The sequence below is a fragment of the Apodemus sylvaticus genome, chromosome 11, assembly GCF_947179515.1.
Source record: "Apodemus sylvaticus chromosome 11, mApoSyl1.1, whole genome shotgun sequence".
In the NCBI taxonomy this organism is placed as follows: Eukaryota; Metazoa; Chordata; class Mammalia; order Rodentia; family Muridae; genus Apodemus; species Apodemus sylvaticus.
This window is the reverse complement of record NC_067482.1, coordinates 43,895,902-43,913,200: the sequence shown is the minus strand read 5'-3', so window position 1 is coordinate 43,913,200 and position 17,299 is coordinate 43,895,902. Positions and strand designations below refer to the sequence as shown.

Here is a 17,299-nt window from a genome sequence, read left to right as displayed (position 1 = left end):
ATGGCGCATGCTGAGCCACCCACCCAGTGCTGGGAACCAAATGCCTACCCTGCAAGACCCACTGCATCAAGCAGGGGCTGGGCATGGGTGGGCCCGCTAGGGGGAGCCACGCACGTGTCCTGGATCACTGAGCACTTTCAATTTCCCTTGGTGGTGGAGGGAGAACTTGGAATACTATTCTGCAAATCAAAGAGAAGCGGAGCAATGACCCTCTGTTGGGAAAGGTCCTTCTCCCACAAAGCCAACGGGGTGATTCTGAGGATGGGGTCTCACAGGCTGGAGAGTCCTTCTGAGGGAGCTGTCTTCATGGCGTGCTATGGTTAGAATGTGTCCTCTCAAAACCCTCCCAAGGGTGACAGTGTTGGGGACAGGATGTGGACTAAGGGAGGTCATCAGGGCCACCCGTGTGGATGGGTTAGGGCTCACTACCAATGTGCTCACGGCTCCAGGTTTATCCTCTTGTTCTTGTGCCCCGTCTTTGCTTAGAGGGTAAGAGAGCACTGGGCTCCTGTCAGCTCCTTAAACCCGAACCTCTCAACCTAGAGGTCCACGTTTCTGCTCCTTACAAATCACGGTGGCGCTCTATGTCTGGCGCAAGAACCACACTAGAGCGGGAGAGCTGTAAAGTGCTGTTGGTGACCAGAGGGTGGAGTGCACCATAAGCCTGGGTGGGGAAAGTACCTGAATGTCTCCTGTGACCTTGGTGAGGGCTGTCAGCACACCTGGGTGCACCTCAGAAGTTCTGAAGGCAGCACAGCTATAGAAAGCCAGGGCCACACCCCAACTGTGACCTCATGGCTCAGGACTGCGGTGAGGCCTCGCCTTAGGGAGGGCAGGTGGCATGGTGAGGAGGAGGAGGAGGGAGTTGTTATCAGCACGAGGCCTGGCTGGTGGGAGGCGTGCAAGGGGTGGAAGTGTCCTGGTTCTCTATTCTTTCTTCTCATATAGAAAAAAAAAGTTCAGTAATAATAAAGCTCAAATTATACTTTTCAACCCTGTTTTGTCAAAACTGAAGGCTTGCTACACGTGGCGTTGGTAAAATGGCAAAGAAGATGGAATTCTGAAATATCAAAGAACGGGCAGGGTAAGAGACTTGTGTACTACCCTGTAGATATCCCCATGTGGATATAATGTCTTCCTTCTTTTAAAAATACTCTCTAGGTTTTTAGTGGATGTGATGTGATTTGAAAGGGTATGCATAGTAGTCCCCCTGTTTACCTATAGTCTTGGCTTCTTTTGTGTTAAGTTACTTGTGGCCCAAAATATATTAAATGGAAAATAAAATTACAAAGATATTTACAACTTTTAAATTGTCATCGTGAATATCATAATGACGTTTTGTACCAGTCTGCACTGTCTCACCTAGGAAATGAGTTATCCTGTTGCCAGGCATTTCCATACTGTATACGTTCCTCTCCCGTCAGTAACTGCATAGCCATCCTGGCATCGACTGTTGTGGTATTATACTATGTACAACGTTCGGATCTAGCCGTGAGTTTTCACAGAGACTAAGGGATATTAGAATGGAGCTCCAGAAGACAAGGGCACTACTGCATGCAACTGTGGATTATTACAAGAAAATAATTCAAAGAGGTTAAAAAAAAAAAACAAACCAAGCATGGAATTGTGGATTATTACAAGAGAAGTAATAATAATTCAAAGAAGTTAAACAAAAACAAACAAACAAAAAACACTACCAAAACAGACTGGTGGAGGCTGATGTACTGGCTGGTTTTGTCAATTTGATACAAGCTGGAGTTATCACAGAGACAGGAGCCTCCCTTGAGGAAATGCCTCCATGAGATCCAGCTGTGGGGCATTTTCTCAATTAGTGATCAAGGATGGAGGGCCTCTTGTGGGTGGTGCCATCCCTGGGCTGGTGGTCCTGGGTTCTATAAGAAAGCAAGCTGAGCAAACCAGGGGAAGCAAGCCAGGTAACCAGTACCCCCCCAATGGCCTCTGCATCAGCTCCTGCCTCCAGGTTCCTGTCCTGGGTGAGTTCCTGTCCTGACTTCCTTTGGTGAGCAACAGCAGTGTGGAAGGGTAAGCTGAATAAACCCTTTCCTTCCCAACTTGCTTCTTGCTCATGGTGTTTTGGGCAGGATTAGAAACCCTGACTAAGCCAGCTGAGTTATGAAATGAGCTCCCTGGGCCACAGTGTGTGCAACTGGTCGTCTAGAGCTGGGAGGCTCCAGCTGGTTTTGATGCTCCAGGAAGTCGACTGATGGCACCAACTGATAAAAGCATGGGTGTCTTCTCCACTCAGCAAACGATGAAGACATTCATGCACGCTATATCAGAAGTTATGCTAGATAAAGAAATGGGTCATAATCCCTGAGAAACTTTCTAGAAAAAGATTAACAGGACCCAAATCATGATACTACTAGGGGATTTCAAAGGAGAGAGAGAACATGTTTTCCTTTTAAAGATTTATTTATTTATTTAATTACTTATTTATGAGTACTCTATCATCATATATACCTGCATGTCAGAAGAGGGCATCAGATCCTATTACAGATGGTTGTGAGCCACCATACCATGGGAATTGAACTCAGGACGTCTGGAAGAGCAGCCAGTACTCGTAACCACTGAGCCATCTCTCCAGCCCCAAGAGTGTATACTGATTCCTGGGAGACGCCAGGGCATGATCCTTCCTTTGAGGAAGTAATACAGGAATAAAAATAGAGGAAGGGGTAGTTTCCTACAGGCCTAGTTGTCATACCATAAAAATCCCTTGAAAAAACTATGTAAGAACAGAGTGCCTGGTCTCACCCTGGAGCTTTAGTGTCATTGTCTTAGATGGGACCAAGGAATCAGATGCTTTATGAGCACCAGGAGTCCGCCCTGAGCTCCCAGGCTGGGAAATGCGGCCCTTGCATCTGCGTCAGGGGTTCTTTCCTGAATTCAAATGCTATACTTGTGTAATTTGGTGAAATGACAGAACAGTCCTTCAATGTGGCAACCTTACTCCACAGACACACGGAAGCATATAGGTGCTGAGCTTAGACACTGTGCTCTTCTGGTGCATTAATAATAGCTGGGCATTACAGCGTAGGCAGCCAATGGCCGCAAACTTGTTAGCAGGCAGAGAGTCATTTCGTAAAGAGGCAGGATCCCCTCTAAGGATCCCACTTGCACACTCCTTTGAGAAACCTTGGCCATCTCTACATGAAGATTCTAAGCAAGCCTTGGCCACAGGCCAAGTGCTATCCATAAAAAAATATCATATATGGCCCACTTTAGCTTTTAAAAAATTCCACAGCCACATAATTTCAGAGGTAATTTGGAACAAATACATGGTTTGGGATGGGGAGGGAGGAACAGCCTTGTGGGCCAAGTTTCAGTAGCAAATACTTCTCGGCCAGTTGATAAACTTTCAAAAATACTTGCTGGCACGTGTATTGGAAACATTATACACTGTACTTAGCACTTCGTGGGTGAACTTTGGAAAGTGAAATGTAACAATTTCCAAGCTGTAAGGAAGCTCGCAGTCCTAAACTTTTGTGCCATCAACCCATTTGGCGCTTAGTGATCTGATTTTTCTTTTCAAGCCAGCTCACAAGAGAGCTCAGTGAAAACACGCGTTCCTGACAGGACACATTACAAGTTACTTCTCTCTTAACATTCTGCTTTTTTTCCCCCTCCATGCTTTGAAATTAGTTGAAACAGATTCTATTTAGGGATCAAAGAGACGGAGCTGGAGAAATAAGCATTTCCCTTCCACTGTCATCGGCACCTGGGACGGCGTTATTAAGCAGTCATTTTCTGGATGGCTTTGCATGCGATACGGCCCTCCCTTTCCTGTGAGATGAAGAGATCTGAGAGTCTCTCTATTTCCTAATATAGCATGTCAAGTCTGGGAGTGGAAGCAGGGGTCAACAGGCCAAGGGTCAAGGCTGACCCTGCCATACACCAGCTCTGTGATCTTACGAAGGCCACTTAGCTTTTCTGTGTCAAAATGGGAGTGACAGCCACCTTCGGGAACAGGTGTGTGTTTTGTGGGAATAATGAGACGAGACACTGGCCTGCCCTGTAACCACATGCACCCTCTCAGGGCCCCACAGGCACGTGGCACGCTGCCTCTTCCCCCACCTTTCGTCTCCCTCTTCTGCTCATTCCCCTGCTCCCGTGGTTACAAGGCCTTGGCCCTCTCATGTCTGTTGGGCAGTTGACTTAACAGATGGCCTCATGCATGGGAGAAAATGGCATGAGGTAAACAGTCAAAGGGGAGATCTGAGGAATAGGTATCCATCTGTCTTAGCAAGGGACTGGTGGCCTGAGGAATGCAGTTAGTGACCAAAGAACTGCCTAGTCTGTGTGAGGTCCTGGCTTCCACTCTTGGTATCAGAGTGAATGAATGAATGAATGAATGAATGAACAAATGAGTATATGAACAAATAAACATTCAAATAAACGGTAGTGGTAACGCTTGCCTGGCAGGCATGAGGTTCTGGTTTGATCTCCAGCACTGCAGTCAAAACATAAATAAGATAAACAAATTAACTAGCAAAAAAAAAAAAAAAAAAAAAAAAAAAAAAAAAAAAAAAAAAAACCCAAAAAACAAACAAAAAAAAGTTTCACTGCCTGTTTGAAACTTCAAAATCTATTCATCTTTTAAAGGTCCACTAAGGGAGAAAACTGCATAGTAAGCACAAATGAAAGCAAGAGGGGACAGAATCCAGGGGACAGCCAGGGGACCTGTAACACCAGCTACATGGTACAGCCAGGGGACCTGCAGCCCCAGCTACATGGCTACTCAACTTCTGATTCACGGGGGCCATCTTCTCTGCCATGGTTGAGTTCTGTGAGGATCTAACATAGTGTCTATGAAAAGACTCTAATTTTGTTCTTTGTGGTGCTAGGGACTGAACCTAGATCCTAGTGCATGTTGGGAAAGTGAGCTATCAATTTTCAAGGAAGCTGAAAACTTCAAAGAACAAAGAAAATGAGACAGGCCTTTGGAGCTGAGGAAGGGGCCATGAACAGTGGGTGGGGGAGGAAGATATGGAAGAGAACAGGCAAGAGGAGACCCCAAGAGCCCAGGGTTGGGGGAGGCCCTCTCCTACCTGACAGTTTTACCCACTACCAGATGCCCAGCTCTGCTGCATTCCTAAGACACTTGCAGAAAACACCAAAACAAAACTCGACCACATTAAGCAAAGAAATACAAATAGAAGCTACACAAGCTCAGACTCTGCTCCTTGGACTCCACCAGGGAGGCACAAGATAGACCTGATCTTTTCTAAGTATGGGGCATGTGAGATACCTGGACTAGGGAGTGGGTCTCAAGTTAGTCCAACCTCCTAACTTCAGGGACAACAGGAGGCAGAGGACATTGGAAACCTAAAGCCAGGGACACTGAGATAATCCTGGCCAAGGATTCAGAGGCCCTGGGTACTGCTGTGTGTGTCGTTGATAATCCTGTGCCTCGGTTTTCCTACCTATGATGTTCTTTTCTGGTTGTAGGTGTGCTACTGTTGAACACAATGAATCAGTTAGGATAGAGTAAAACAGCCCTCTTATACCAAGAGGGTATAACGGAGGCAGATACTGGCAGGCTCTGCACTGGGGAAGCCATCTGTAGCATAAGGCATTAAGTCCAGGGTATGTCTGAGAAGGGCCGGGGAGCAGACTCCTTCACACCAAACTTGTTGAAGACTAGAGCTGCACTAGTTTATTGTTATTCCAAGTATACCTAATACAAGGCTAATAAATCGCTGACTAGAAGTTGCTTGGGATGTAGAACTATTAGGCTTCAGTGGGAAGTTATCAAAACCATCTCGGGCTAAATAACAATATCCTATGTGGTTAGGTGGCACTGAATCAACATTTCAGATGATCAGGGCAAAGTCCAAACCAGCCAAGGCTCTCATCGACCAAAGAGGGTATATCTAGCTCCACCCCGTCTCTCTAAAGGTGGAGATGCTGAGGTTGGGCCTGGGGAAGGGAGATGCTGAGGTTGGTCCTGGGGAAGGGAGATGCTGAGGCTGGTCCTGGGGAAGGGAGATGCTGAGGTTGGTCCTGGGGAAGGGAGATGCTGAGGTTGGTCCTGGGGAAGGGAGATGCTGAGGTTGGTCCTGGGGAAGGGAGATGCTGAGGTTGGTCCTGGGGAAGGGAGATGCTGAGGTTGGTCCTGGGGAAGGGAGATGCTGAGGCTGGGCCTGGGGAAGGGAGATGCTGAGGTTGGTCCTGGGGAAGGGAGATGCTGAGGCTGGGCCTGGGGAAGGGAGATGCTGAGGTTGGTCCTGGGGAAGGGAGATGCTGAGGCTGGGCCTGGGGAAGGGAGATGCTGAGGCACTAAAGCAGAAGGCTGAGAAGAACGCCAGTCTTACAGCTCCCAGGAAGAACAGGTCACCAATCAGAAAGTCAGGAACAAGAGGCTGGCTACTTTTAAGGGTGTTAAATACAGTGGCAAATGCAGAAGAGTTTGGCCAGTTAGGGGTGAAGTTCAGATGCACCCATTTGGGGGGGGGGCTTTAAACATTAAAGAACAAAGGATTTATTATCAGAGAAAAAGTGGAGAGAAGGCAGAAAAGATAGCCTGCTAAAGAAGTCACTGACTAAATAAATAAATAAATAAGTGGGCTGTCACTTGGCTGTGACCTTTTCCAGTGACAATTCTCCGGTGTGCTGTTGCTAGGCTTGACAAATATTTGCTGTAGGAATCATTACATGAATGAACACCACACTGAAATTTCTTAAGGCCTCAATTCTTTGTTTAAACATCCCGATTTCTTCCTCAGGGACACCCAGAATTTATGCCACTAATTATTTCTAAAATAACGTCACTTCTGCTAAATAAACACATCTCCTTTTTTTTTTTTACCCCTCCTTAAATAGGAATTAAGCATTTAAGTGCTCTCAAGGGTTATTCCTGTAAGACATCTTCTGCATGCTAGCAAATGAACCCAAGGCTAATAAGATACACGATGATTATAACACGCCTGGCTAACAGAAGTTCTTCTAGGCCTAAGTATCTCATGTGTCCAGCACCATGTGATGGTACCTGCAGAGTAAATTACTGTCTCCATGAGCCCTGGGGAAACCTAGCCACTTCCCATTAATCAGCAGCTCTTGTTTGTACCTAGAATAGTGTTTCAAGAGACCAGAATTCATTAAAATGGAAAACAGACCTGAAGACACTATTTACTAAGAGGAAGCACTACTGAGCTCTCACATCCAACATGGATGGCCATCAAAAGTCTTACCCCTGCGGCCTGTTGGGGCGCAGGCTGCTAGTCTGAAAGGAAACCGAGTTACATCTAGTGAGCGTGTAAAAGATACTCTACCTCGTTCTCTGGGGTGGGAGATGGCGTTACAGAGCTAAGCGACCCTTTCCTAGAGCCGTGGAGTTCTGTTGGGATGGAGACGGGCCGTTCCCACTGCGTCGTCCCTGTCGGGATGTGCCAGTAATAGGTCCCAGCAATGTCATTGACTCTTTTCCAGCCAGGCGGCAAATCTGGATCTGTCTGAAATGAGTGATCACTCCAGATATCTGCTGGGAGATGGGAAAAAAGAGAGAGAGAGAGAGAGAGAGAGAACGCTATTAAAAGAGAAAACGAAAGCTTCCAACAGCTAGGCAAACCCCACACACAGAAATGTCTGCATTGAACAGAGAAGAACCTACCATATAAACTGTTGTGAAATGAGTAGTGGAGAGGAGACAGAACTGGAAAGGCTGGTGGCCACCTCTGAAGATGAGCATAATGACTTCATTTTCAAGTCACCCCACTCCTCCAAGAACCTCAAGCTAAAGCTCTGTGAATCATAACCAAACATGAAGGCAAATTCCACACGTTTACATACAGAGCCTGCTGGATCCCGCTGTCAATCAGAAAGACTGATTGGCATTATGCATCCTTCCTGGCTATAAGTCTAAGTTTCTGTAACCACTTTCTACAGATAAAGCACTGTGTTTGCAGCTAGACACCCACAGAGGAGCAGTGTCTTTTTTAGGACTCCAGGACTCTGCACTGCACACTTTTAGGAAAAGCAAATTGAAATAAATAGCTGTGGAATTCAACAAGAGACCAGATTGGCTTCAAAACGGGGCCAGTAATGTAAACACATGGAAGACGGTGGGAGTGAGAGGCTATATAGAATGGTGGAGAGCATGGCAAACGGGCAAGCATCGGCAGAATCCAAAAACCTTCAAATCCAATCAATATCCCTTAAGCAATGTAGGTGCCAAATAAAATTAACCCTCTGGACAATTTCCCAGTTTACTGAGGAATTATTTGCTTTAAAACCTTTTTTCCTTCCTATCCTTGAGTTGAACCTATTAAAGGGATACAAAGCACAAGAGAAAGGACGCAGGATGAGAATCTCAGAGATGGAAGGAAGGATCATGAAGTCACAGAGGAATGGTATCTGTGAGGGTAGGCTGGCCTCTGGGCTCGAGACTTAAACACTATTCTATTCTGAGGTCTGGAGCCTTTTTTACAGAGTCGTACACAAAGCCAGAATGCTTTATTGCATTTCCAGTGAGGACACATGTGGGCCTTGCTCAATACAACATTGTATAATGTGGGCACTCATTACTGAAGCTATTAGAGATAGGACAGAAGAAAAGGAGAAGCCAGACAAAGAGGCTGGCCAAGCCCATGGGCATAGACGTGCATCCGCACTGTGGTTGGTGTCCCAGCACGCACTCTTCTCATTTCAGCTCGATAGAGGCAAAACTGCCACAAGCCTCAAACTATGGTGGAAACGTCGCCTTTTATCCTCAGGAAAATTAAGCATGATTATGTAATACCAACCTAACAACATTTGCAGCAACAACTCTAACCAAATGTTTTTATGGTCCCCATTCCTGCCCTGCTTTCAGGAGATAAATGGGTTGTTTCTGATAGCCTTTTGTTTTTAGCATCTCCACTAGGGAAGGGAAAGGAAAATGCAGAGGACTTAGGCTGGAGAAGTCTGGAGTGTGTAAGTGCTCCCAGAGAAAAAGGCTCCCAGACAAAAAGGTCTGGAGTTACAATAAGAAAGGAATGCAAAGATACCCAGTCTACCTCTGTGGCTTATGATGTCTGTACATTCATATCTGAGAGTGAGGAACAACCATGCACACCATCAGAATACGAATTCATGTCAGACCAAGGACAGAGAGCAAGGTTTGTGGCTACAGTGTGTGAGGGGAATTTGGCACCAGATAGCAGGAACTGACTTGTTCTATATTGACCCAAACACACCGCATTTTTACCTGGTTTATATTTTAAATTTGTGCTGAGATTGTGCTGGAAAAGTACTTCAAAGCAGGGCTTATTCTGGTGCTAAAAGTAGATGCCCATGATGATGGTGGAAGATGTAGCAAAGCTCCAACGCTCACAGCATCCTGTCCAGAAGCATCCCAAACTAGTGTAAGGGTTAATCACTGGGAGGGCAGAAAGACATCATGTCATCTCAGCCATCAGCCTCTTTCCTCCAGCCCCAAACGGGTACTCAGTAGTGGATGGATGCATGGAAGGATGGATGGAGGACTTTTGGATGGATGGATGACAGATGGATGGACGATTATGGAGGCATGGATGGATGATGGATGGATGGATGGGTGGATGGGTAGATGGATAGATGGATCGATAGATGATGGGTGTAAGTTTGGATGTTTGGATGGAGGAATGATGGGTGAATGTTTGGATGGATGGATGAGAGGTGGATGTTTGGATGGAGGGATGAATGGATAGATTGATGGATAGATAAATGAATAAGGTGAAAGAAATTAATGAATGAATTAGGTCTTCCAATAGTAAACTTGGTATCTAACAGAAGAGGAATTCTGAGACATCAGTTGTGTACACTGTCACAAAACAAACCACTGACATTTATATGGGGTCACTGTCTATTTCTTTCAGTGGTATGTGTAGCTATCCTCACAGGTGACAGAGACAGGGCTAGTCATCTATGTCAATATCTGCAGTTCCATATTTGTGGGTGAAAGTAACTGGGAGTCACACACATTTTGATAGATCTTCTGGGATCACGATGGGATGTTCTTACTTTCTAGTGGAAATCTCCCAAATAATGTCTATATCAGAGAAATTGTTTGTCCTTGGGTGGGTCATACGCCATGGTAATCTTGGGTGTTAGAGCCAGCATTAGAATGCAAAACTCTACTATGGGAACTAATTGGAACTAAGACCAACTGTAGGGTCTCAATGAAAGACGGGTAAGAGAGGGAGACAGGCAGAATAGACCAAACATCTCCAGAGTACTTTTAATATCTCAGTTCTCAGCACAACATTCTTACCAACAGCACCAACCTGGCAAACAATAAAAAGTATTATGCCCAAGGGCAGGTAGGTCAAACAATAAGAACTTGTATACATTGTATATACGTGCATACATTGCATATACATGTATATATTGGAGGGGAATCTGAATATAAGCACAATGAAAACAGAAAAGTATCATTAATTAATAAAGAAGTTACTGAGTCATGCCACTGCTGGGCTCTTTGAATTGTTTTGAATTTACACATTGCGGCCCAGCAATTCCACACCCGGTATATGTCCTAGAGAACCCACACATGTGTATTAGGTGTTTGGACCACAGTAGCAACATTAAAATGGTCCCAAGCTCAAAACAACTCAGACCTCCTTTAACCGAAGAATGAAAAAATTACAGAAGATTAAGTAAATAACAAAAATGAGCCAAATACAGCTGTACATAACAGTACAAAGTTCACAGCGTGCCACGGAAGAAAAGGAGGAAGACAAAAGACACTACATTCCCATTCAGATAAAGTCCAACCACTAATTATTTAGTGACAGACATAAATGGTTTAAACTGTCAAGAATTGCAAACACACAGTTATCACAAACAAAAAATAGGCTAAAGAACAGCCAAAAGTGAGGTGGGGTGGTGGTGGAGGATACTGATTTTGGCTACAGTATACTGGTATACCCCAGTTACTCCATAGTCTAAAATTTCCATTAGTGATGACACGGATACTCCCTGTATAAGTATTTATTAATCTGTATGCTTAGTCAATATTTCTGAGTATATACTTTTCACAAGTGGAAAAATGGAGGCTGGAGAGATGGCTCAGCTGGTAAAGTATTTGCCAACAAAGCATGATCCAAAGCAGGTATATAAAAGATGGTTGTAGCAATGTGTGTGTGTGTGTAATCTCCCCCCCCCCACATACACACACCCGAAGTTAGCTATCTCAGAATACTTTCACTATCTATAAGGATGATCCACCCCCTCTCAAAAAAAAAAAAATCCCAAAAGGGTTTCATTCATGACTCCAAAGAGCCCAGCCATGGCCGTTTACAGCCTGGCCTGGGGAGGTGTGGGGATGCTTTAGAGGATCTTCTTACCTGGCTAAGCCATTCACTATACGAACAGGCCTGATCAAACCAGACAACTTCTTAAACCGTCAGAACAGGGCAGGATACAGGACATAAATAGTTGCTTGTGACCACACACCCCTGTTGTTCCCAGGCTGTACACTTCAGCAACATAGAAGTTATCCAACTCACGAAAGGGCCCCCACCACAGAGCAAAGAAATGCCCAGTATAGAAATCACGAGGTAAAATGGCCATCACGATTCCAAGAATAAGGATAATATTAAGATAATCTCCTCGTGACTTTTCATTGGAGAAATCACTCCAGTTCACTCCAGCAAGGGCAGCCAGAGACACCAGACCCTCTCACATGCCCTGCTGGTCTTCCTCTTGAACAAGATACTCACTCTTTTGTCTTTCAAATGTCTGTCTGACTTTCTGTCTCTATCACATCACAACACTTAAAACACAAATAAAGTTGCTTTCTCATTTTCTGTTTATTTATTTTATTTTATTATTATTATTATTATTATTATTATTTTTAGTTTCCTTCTGTGGTCTGCAGTCCCCAGAGGTGAAAAAGTCACTTTTCACTGCATAATACATGACTTGGCTACATTTAATGTTCAAGGCGATGCCAGCTAGAAGGCAAGGCATTATGTGGCTGTGGTGTTATAGATGCTAAGAAGATTAAGAAGGACAGTGAGGCTGGCTGGGTGAGGATTGCGTACCCTTTACCGCAGGGGCTCAGGGCACGTCCTGAAATGAAGGCAGAATAGTTATCCCCACGTCTAAGGCTAGCAGAGGACAGTAGATGGATTTAAACCAAGGACACAATGTATGTCCTGATTCAGCACAGGATCAATTTTTCAGAAACCTGAAAAAACCCCACCAGTACTGAGAGCAAGGGGAGGAGGGTAATTAGACAAAGGGATCAGGGGTCAGGAAAGAGGAATGAGGGTACAGAGCTGAAGTCACAGGTCTCTTTTCAGAATGAGTCCATGGTCCCCCCTTGTCTGCATTTTATTACTATTATTATTTTTTTAAGCAACAGGAAACAGGAACTGGAAGTCAGAGAGTAAAAAAAAAAAAATAGCAAGGCTGATAGCCGCACAAAGTCCCTCTTGGGCCAAAAGTAATATGCTTGGCACGGGAACAAGAAGCCCATTTATGAGGAGCAAAGACCCACCCATTCCAGCTACCACGCACCAGCACTCACTCCTAGCCCCACAGGGCTCCACCTGGCTCCTTCTAGGGTCTGGCAAACTAGGGACTTACAGGGCATGGGGCACACCTGCCTCTAATCATCTCCCAGGCTCTCTTTCAGGAACCCAGGGGTCAAAGAAAAACAAATTAGCATGGACAGCGGCTGGAAACCTCCTCTCCCGGACAGAGGACAGAGGAAGCACGGATGGGAGAGCTGGGAGTTTATATTTAGCAAGGTCTGCACTGCTGAGCACAGACTACTGCCCTGAGGTCTTAGAATGGCATTCGGCTACCACTCTGTGCCTAGAGCTTCCAGTGTCTGAGGTGGTGAGGGAAGACTGATGAAAGTATCCCACAGGCATTTCCTGTCTAGCCTGAGCCAGGCTCTGCGTTGGAGCCCAGAGCACACATGCAATTATGACAGACAGAGCGCTGCTGCCCACATGATGCAAGGCAAGACTCCTCAAATGTCCAGGTTACCTGGTGACCTACGGCTATGCCCAGAGTTTCTGGCTCAAGTGCAAGTAGGCCCAGGAGTTTGCATCTCTAATGATCATCTCATTGGCTATTCCAGAATCCTAGGCTTTTGAGAATCACAGGCCTAGGAAAGCTGAAAGGGCAGTCATTATACTCTATCAAATGTGCTGTGCTGGCTAGTTTTGTGTCAACTTGACACAAGCCAGAGTCATTTGGGAAGAGGAAACCTCAACTGAGAAATGTCCCTATCGAGACTAGCCCCTGGGCAAAGCTGTGAGGCATTTTCTTGATTAATGATTGATGTGGGAGGGCCAGCTTAAACTGCAGGGGTGGCCAGCCCTGGTCAAGTGGTCCTGGGTGCTCCTGAGTGCTATAAGAAAGCAGGCTGAGCAAGTCATAAGGGGCAACCAGTGAGCAGTATTTCTCCATGGCCTCTGCTCCTTCAAGTTCCTGTCCTGACTTCCTAGGATGACATACTGCTAGATGGAAGTATAAGAAGAAATAAATCTGTCTTCCCAAAGTTGCTTTTGGTCATGGTGTTTATCACAGCAATGGGATGCTATGGATAGGAACCCTAAGAGATGGTCACAGAGGGACACACACACACACACACACTGACTGAAAGCCGTCCTTTTGCTCATTCTTTAGCATCCAGGGCTGGTTTCCTATCAACATCCAGAAGGAAAAAGGGGACAGAGCAATGGATAAGATGGGAACCGAGAAACAGGGTCTACCACAAGGAGGAGCTTGGTGAGTTCGCTACACAGGATGGTCTGCAATGTCTCAAAGGAAGCAAATTCTTCTTAAACTGGGAGGGCAGCTCACCTGACAGAGGGAAGAGCAGATGCATAGGGCAGGTCACACACTCCCCCCACCCCTACACACTCCCCCCCACCCCTACACACTCCCCCACCCCCTCCACACTCCCCCCACCCCTCCACACTCCCCCAGCCCTCCACACTCCCCCACCCCTACACACTCCCCCACCCCTACACACTCCCCCTACCCCTCCACACTACCCCATCCCCTCCCACACTCCCCCCACCCTTCCACACTCCCTCACTCTCCCCTCGCCTCTCCATGCTCCCCCCACCCTTCCACCCTCCACCTCCCCTACCCTGCTTCCCAGCCTCTGTAACCAGTGCATGTTTACGCTGTGCAGCTAGGTCTTCAGTGAAGCAGAAAGGACCCGGATAAGGCAGTGTGCTGCCCCATCCCTAAGACAGTTCCACTCTGAGGATGCTTCCTGCTCCTGAGACGGTCTGAGAGAAGAGGAAGTAGTCGGATGCTCACTTCAGACAGAAAAGAAGTGGTTCTTTCTAATCTCAGGTTGTCAACCCAAACCAAAGCAATGCACATAGTGGAACTCTCCACACTTAAAGACTAAAAGGCATGAAGCATAAGAGTGAATAAATAACCCAGATGAATAATTTACATTCACTTGCCCAATCAAACCCAACACATCTGAATACTAAGAATTATAAGATAGAAATGTGACTTCTACTTCTGGTATGCGAACAGTGTAATAAAGCATTATCTACAGCTGCTATCAAGAAGCCTTAGGCTTAAGGATCCTCCCTCCTCAAAAGCCTTAAAATATTGATTTTAAATCAGTGAAGAGTCATTATTTTACTTTTGAGACATGAGGGGAGAAAACTGCATCGACACCAACAAACTTCTGGGCTCCGTAAATAAGCGCAGGCGTGAGAATGGATACGGAATGCGCTTCGGGGACTGCGGCGTTAAAATCTGCAAGACGCTGGTAATTTTCCAAAAGTCAGAAGACTAAAGCACATTTATAGAAAAGCTCCAGGCAGGTCACATTACATTTTCCCCCCGGTTGTGACTCAGCACCCTCTCACCCATAACTGACAGCAGGGAACCCTGCTCGAGACCAGGGAGGAGTGAGGAAGAGACAACAAACAGGCCAAGTATCCAGTTCTTTGCCTTCAAGTTCAGGCATCTAGTGCCTGGTCCTAAACAAGGGGTGTCAGGAAAAGCTCGGGCTATGTAAACCAAGCAAAGGCCAACTGCATCATTCCAAGATGGCGTCCAGCTATCACCCACTGCCAGCCCATGCTCACCAATTGGTTTTCTCATTTTACAGGGCAAGCACCAGCCCCACCCACATCCTCTCAGGGCAGACAAATTTGGAGGTATGGTAAACAGAGTCAGTTTTCTCTTCTATTATTATTCCGGTAAGGTCTCTAGTGTATTTTTTTCTCTCGGGTTTGTATCTCTTGGGCTGGTCTCTAATACCGCTGAGGATAAGACACTAGCTAGCTATTCCGAGGGCTGCCTTGACCAAGCCCAAAGTCACTATTACTGTAATGTATAGTGTACCAGGATTTGACTTATGCTAAATATTAGAATACATGATGACTCTTAAGAGTCTTGGGAATGGAAGCAAAATTTGGTAACAGTAACAGTCTTTTCCCCATGATTTTTAAGATTAAAAACCCACAAGTGGGAACATTACAGTACTGTACTCTTTAAAATTAAAATATAATTATTGTGCTTCTGATGTACAAGGTACTGTTCTACTCTTCTATTGCATAACACCACCTGGTAAGTGCTGTATCCAGTCCTGCCCCATCTGATCCCACAAAACTTGGCCAGACAAAGATGGAACAAATATTATTCCTATTTTCTCAGTAAAGAAATAGACTTTCACAATGACAAGGAACGTGCTCACAGTTTTTCTAGCTCTTCAATTAGAAAAACTTCATTCAGTTTGGAACATATTCGATGTGCTGAGTGAATTTTAAAGATGAACAATAATGGGTGCCCGTTCAGGAACTCAGTGGCACTGAAGTAAACTGTTCAGGCTGCTGGGGGTTTGATAGCTAATCTTTAACATTTGATGCAAAAAGTTCAGTGTACGGTTAAAGAAGAGCACATGAAAAAGAGGTTTTCTGAGATGAAGGTTTAAAACATACAGAGATCAAAGTGAGGGATTTTTAAAAGTCTTTTCTGAGTTTTTTTTAAAATAAAAACAAAAACAAATAAAAAACCAGGATCTTCACTACGTGATATCCTAATTGTCCTTGAACTCAGAGAAATCTCCTTGCTTCTGCTTCTGAGCGCTGAGATTAATGGTGAGTAATAGGTTTAAAGGCATGTGCACCAACTTTGCTCTTTTTAGAGATATATCTCAACTTTGGTTGTACATAACACCACTACATTTTCCAGCCTCCCTTGCAGCTAGGTTTGCTAATGTAGGAAGCATTCTCAATGTAAAGCTGAGGGATTACATGACAATTTGTAAGAGATTGCCTTACAAACCTCTCACCGAGCAAAGAATCAACTCCCACGAGGTCTGCTTTGAGCTCTCAGAGACGACCCCAAACCTGCTGCCATCTAAATTAGTCTTTTCAATCCTGTCTTGTGGAGTTCTAAAACACAGAGCTGCTGGAACACAGCTTTCTAAGTTCCCACTCACTCATTCTCCACAATCTCCTAGTCCCAGCACTTCGGCCTTACTTCCAAACATTGCCAAACATTTCAAATCTAGGCAATGGGCTGCCCCAACTTGTCACAACTCTTACGAAGTATACACAAGATTCAACTAAACCCAAGCAACAACCACCCACCCTTTTCATTCAACGATTTTAATTCTTTAATCTGCATCTCTTCCCCCTAGAATGCACAATCCCAGATCAAGAAAGAAAAGTCAAGATTCTCCAGGGGAAAATGGGAACGCAGCAGCTCGGCTTCTCTTTACCAGCAATCAAAGAGCAGCACTGAGAGCTCCACACTCTCTGAGATGCTAGGCTGTTGGCAGAAAAGAGGCAGGGGTATTTGCGGATCCCATCTGCCAGGAATGCACGTGTAGAAAGTGTCATTAAAAAAAAAAAAACAACTCAAAATAGAATATAGTGCAATACAATATTAGGGGACTGAACCGAAGTTCCAGGAAGGGACAAAACTGGAATGATTATTCTCAAAACTCTCACACAACAAATTTGTGCTCCAAGCTTATAAAAAACCTTTTCTTTTCTGTATAGATTAGGATATGCAGCTAGTTAGGGCTTAAATCACAAATCCTTAGAGGGAAAAAAAAAGCTAAAAACAGATCTAAAGTCCTTAATGAAAAGACCACATTTGCTCTGCTCCAAAACTGCCTCCCACCACAGGGGCACGATGTAAATTTTCTGAAGATGAGCCAATGCAGTTAACAATGGTCCCCTTCTTTTCTTATTTCAATTTTGAAAAATTCCAGGAGATGTCAAAATAACATCTATATGAATGAAAGCTTTGGGGAAAGAGGAGGATCCTGAAGGGCAAAGAAGCTGAGAAAGGGAGATGGGAGATTGGCTAGGGAGGG

The 17,299-nt window shown here is 45.2% G+C and overlaps 1 protein-coding gene across 11 annotated transcripts in view; it reads right to left on the bottom strand.

Annotated features, from left to right (window-relative positions):
* The window catches only part of Apbb2 (amyloid beta precursor protein binding family B member 2), a 314,642-nt gene that overhangs the window by 93,040 nt on the left and 204,303 nt on the right, over positions 1 to 17,299 (bottom strand). For 7 of the 11 annotated variants that reach the window (XM_052199529.1, XM_052199523.1, XM_052199526.1 and 4 more), the window contains one exon: positions 7,290 to 7,498. In XM_052199529.1, the coding sequence (XP_052055489.1) occupies positions 7,290 to 7,498 (209 nt within the window). The remainder of the gene's footprint in view (positions 1 to 7,289; positions 7,499 to 17,299) is intronic. The other 4 variants (XM_052199528.1, XM_052199524.1, XM_052199527.1 and 1 more) reach the window with 1 other exon arrangement.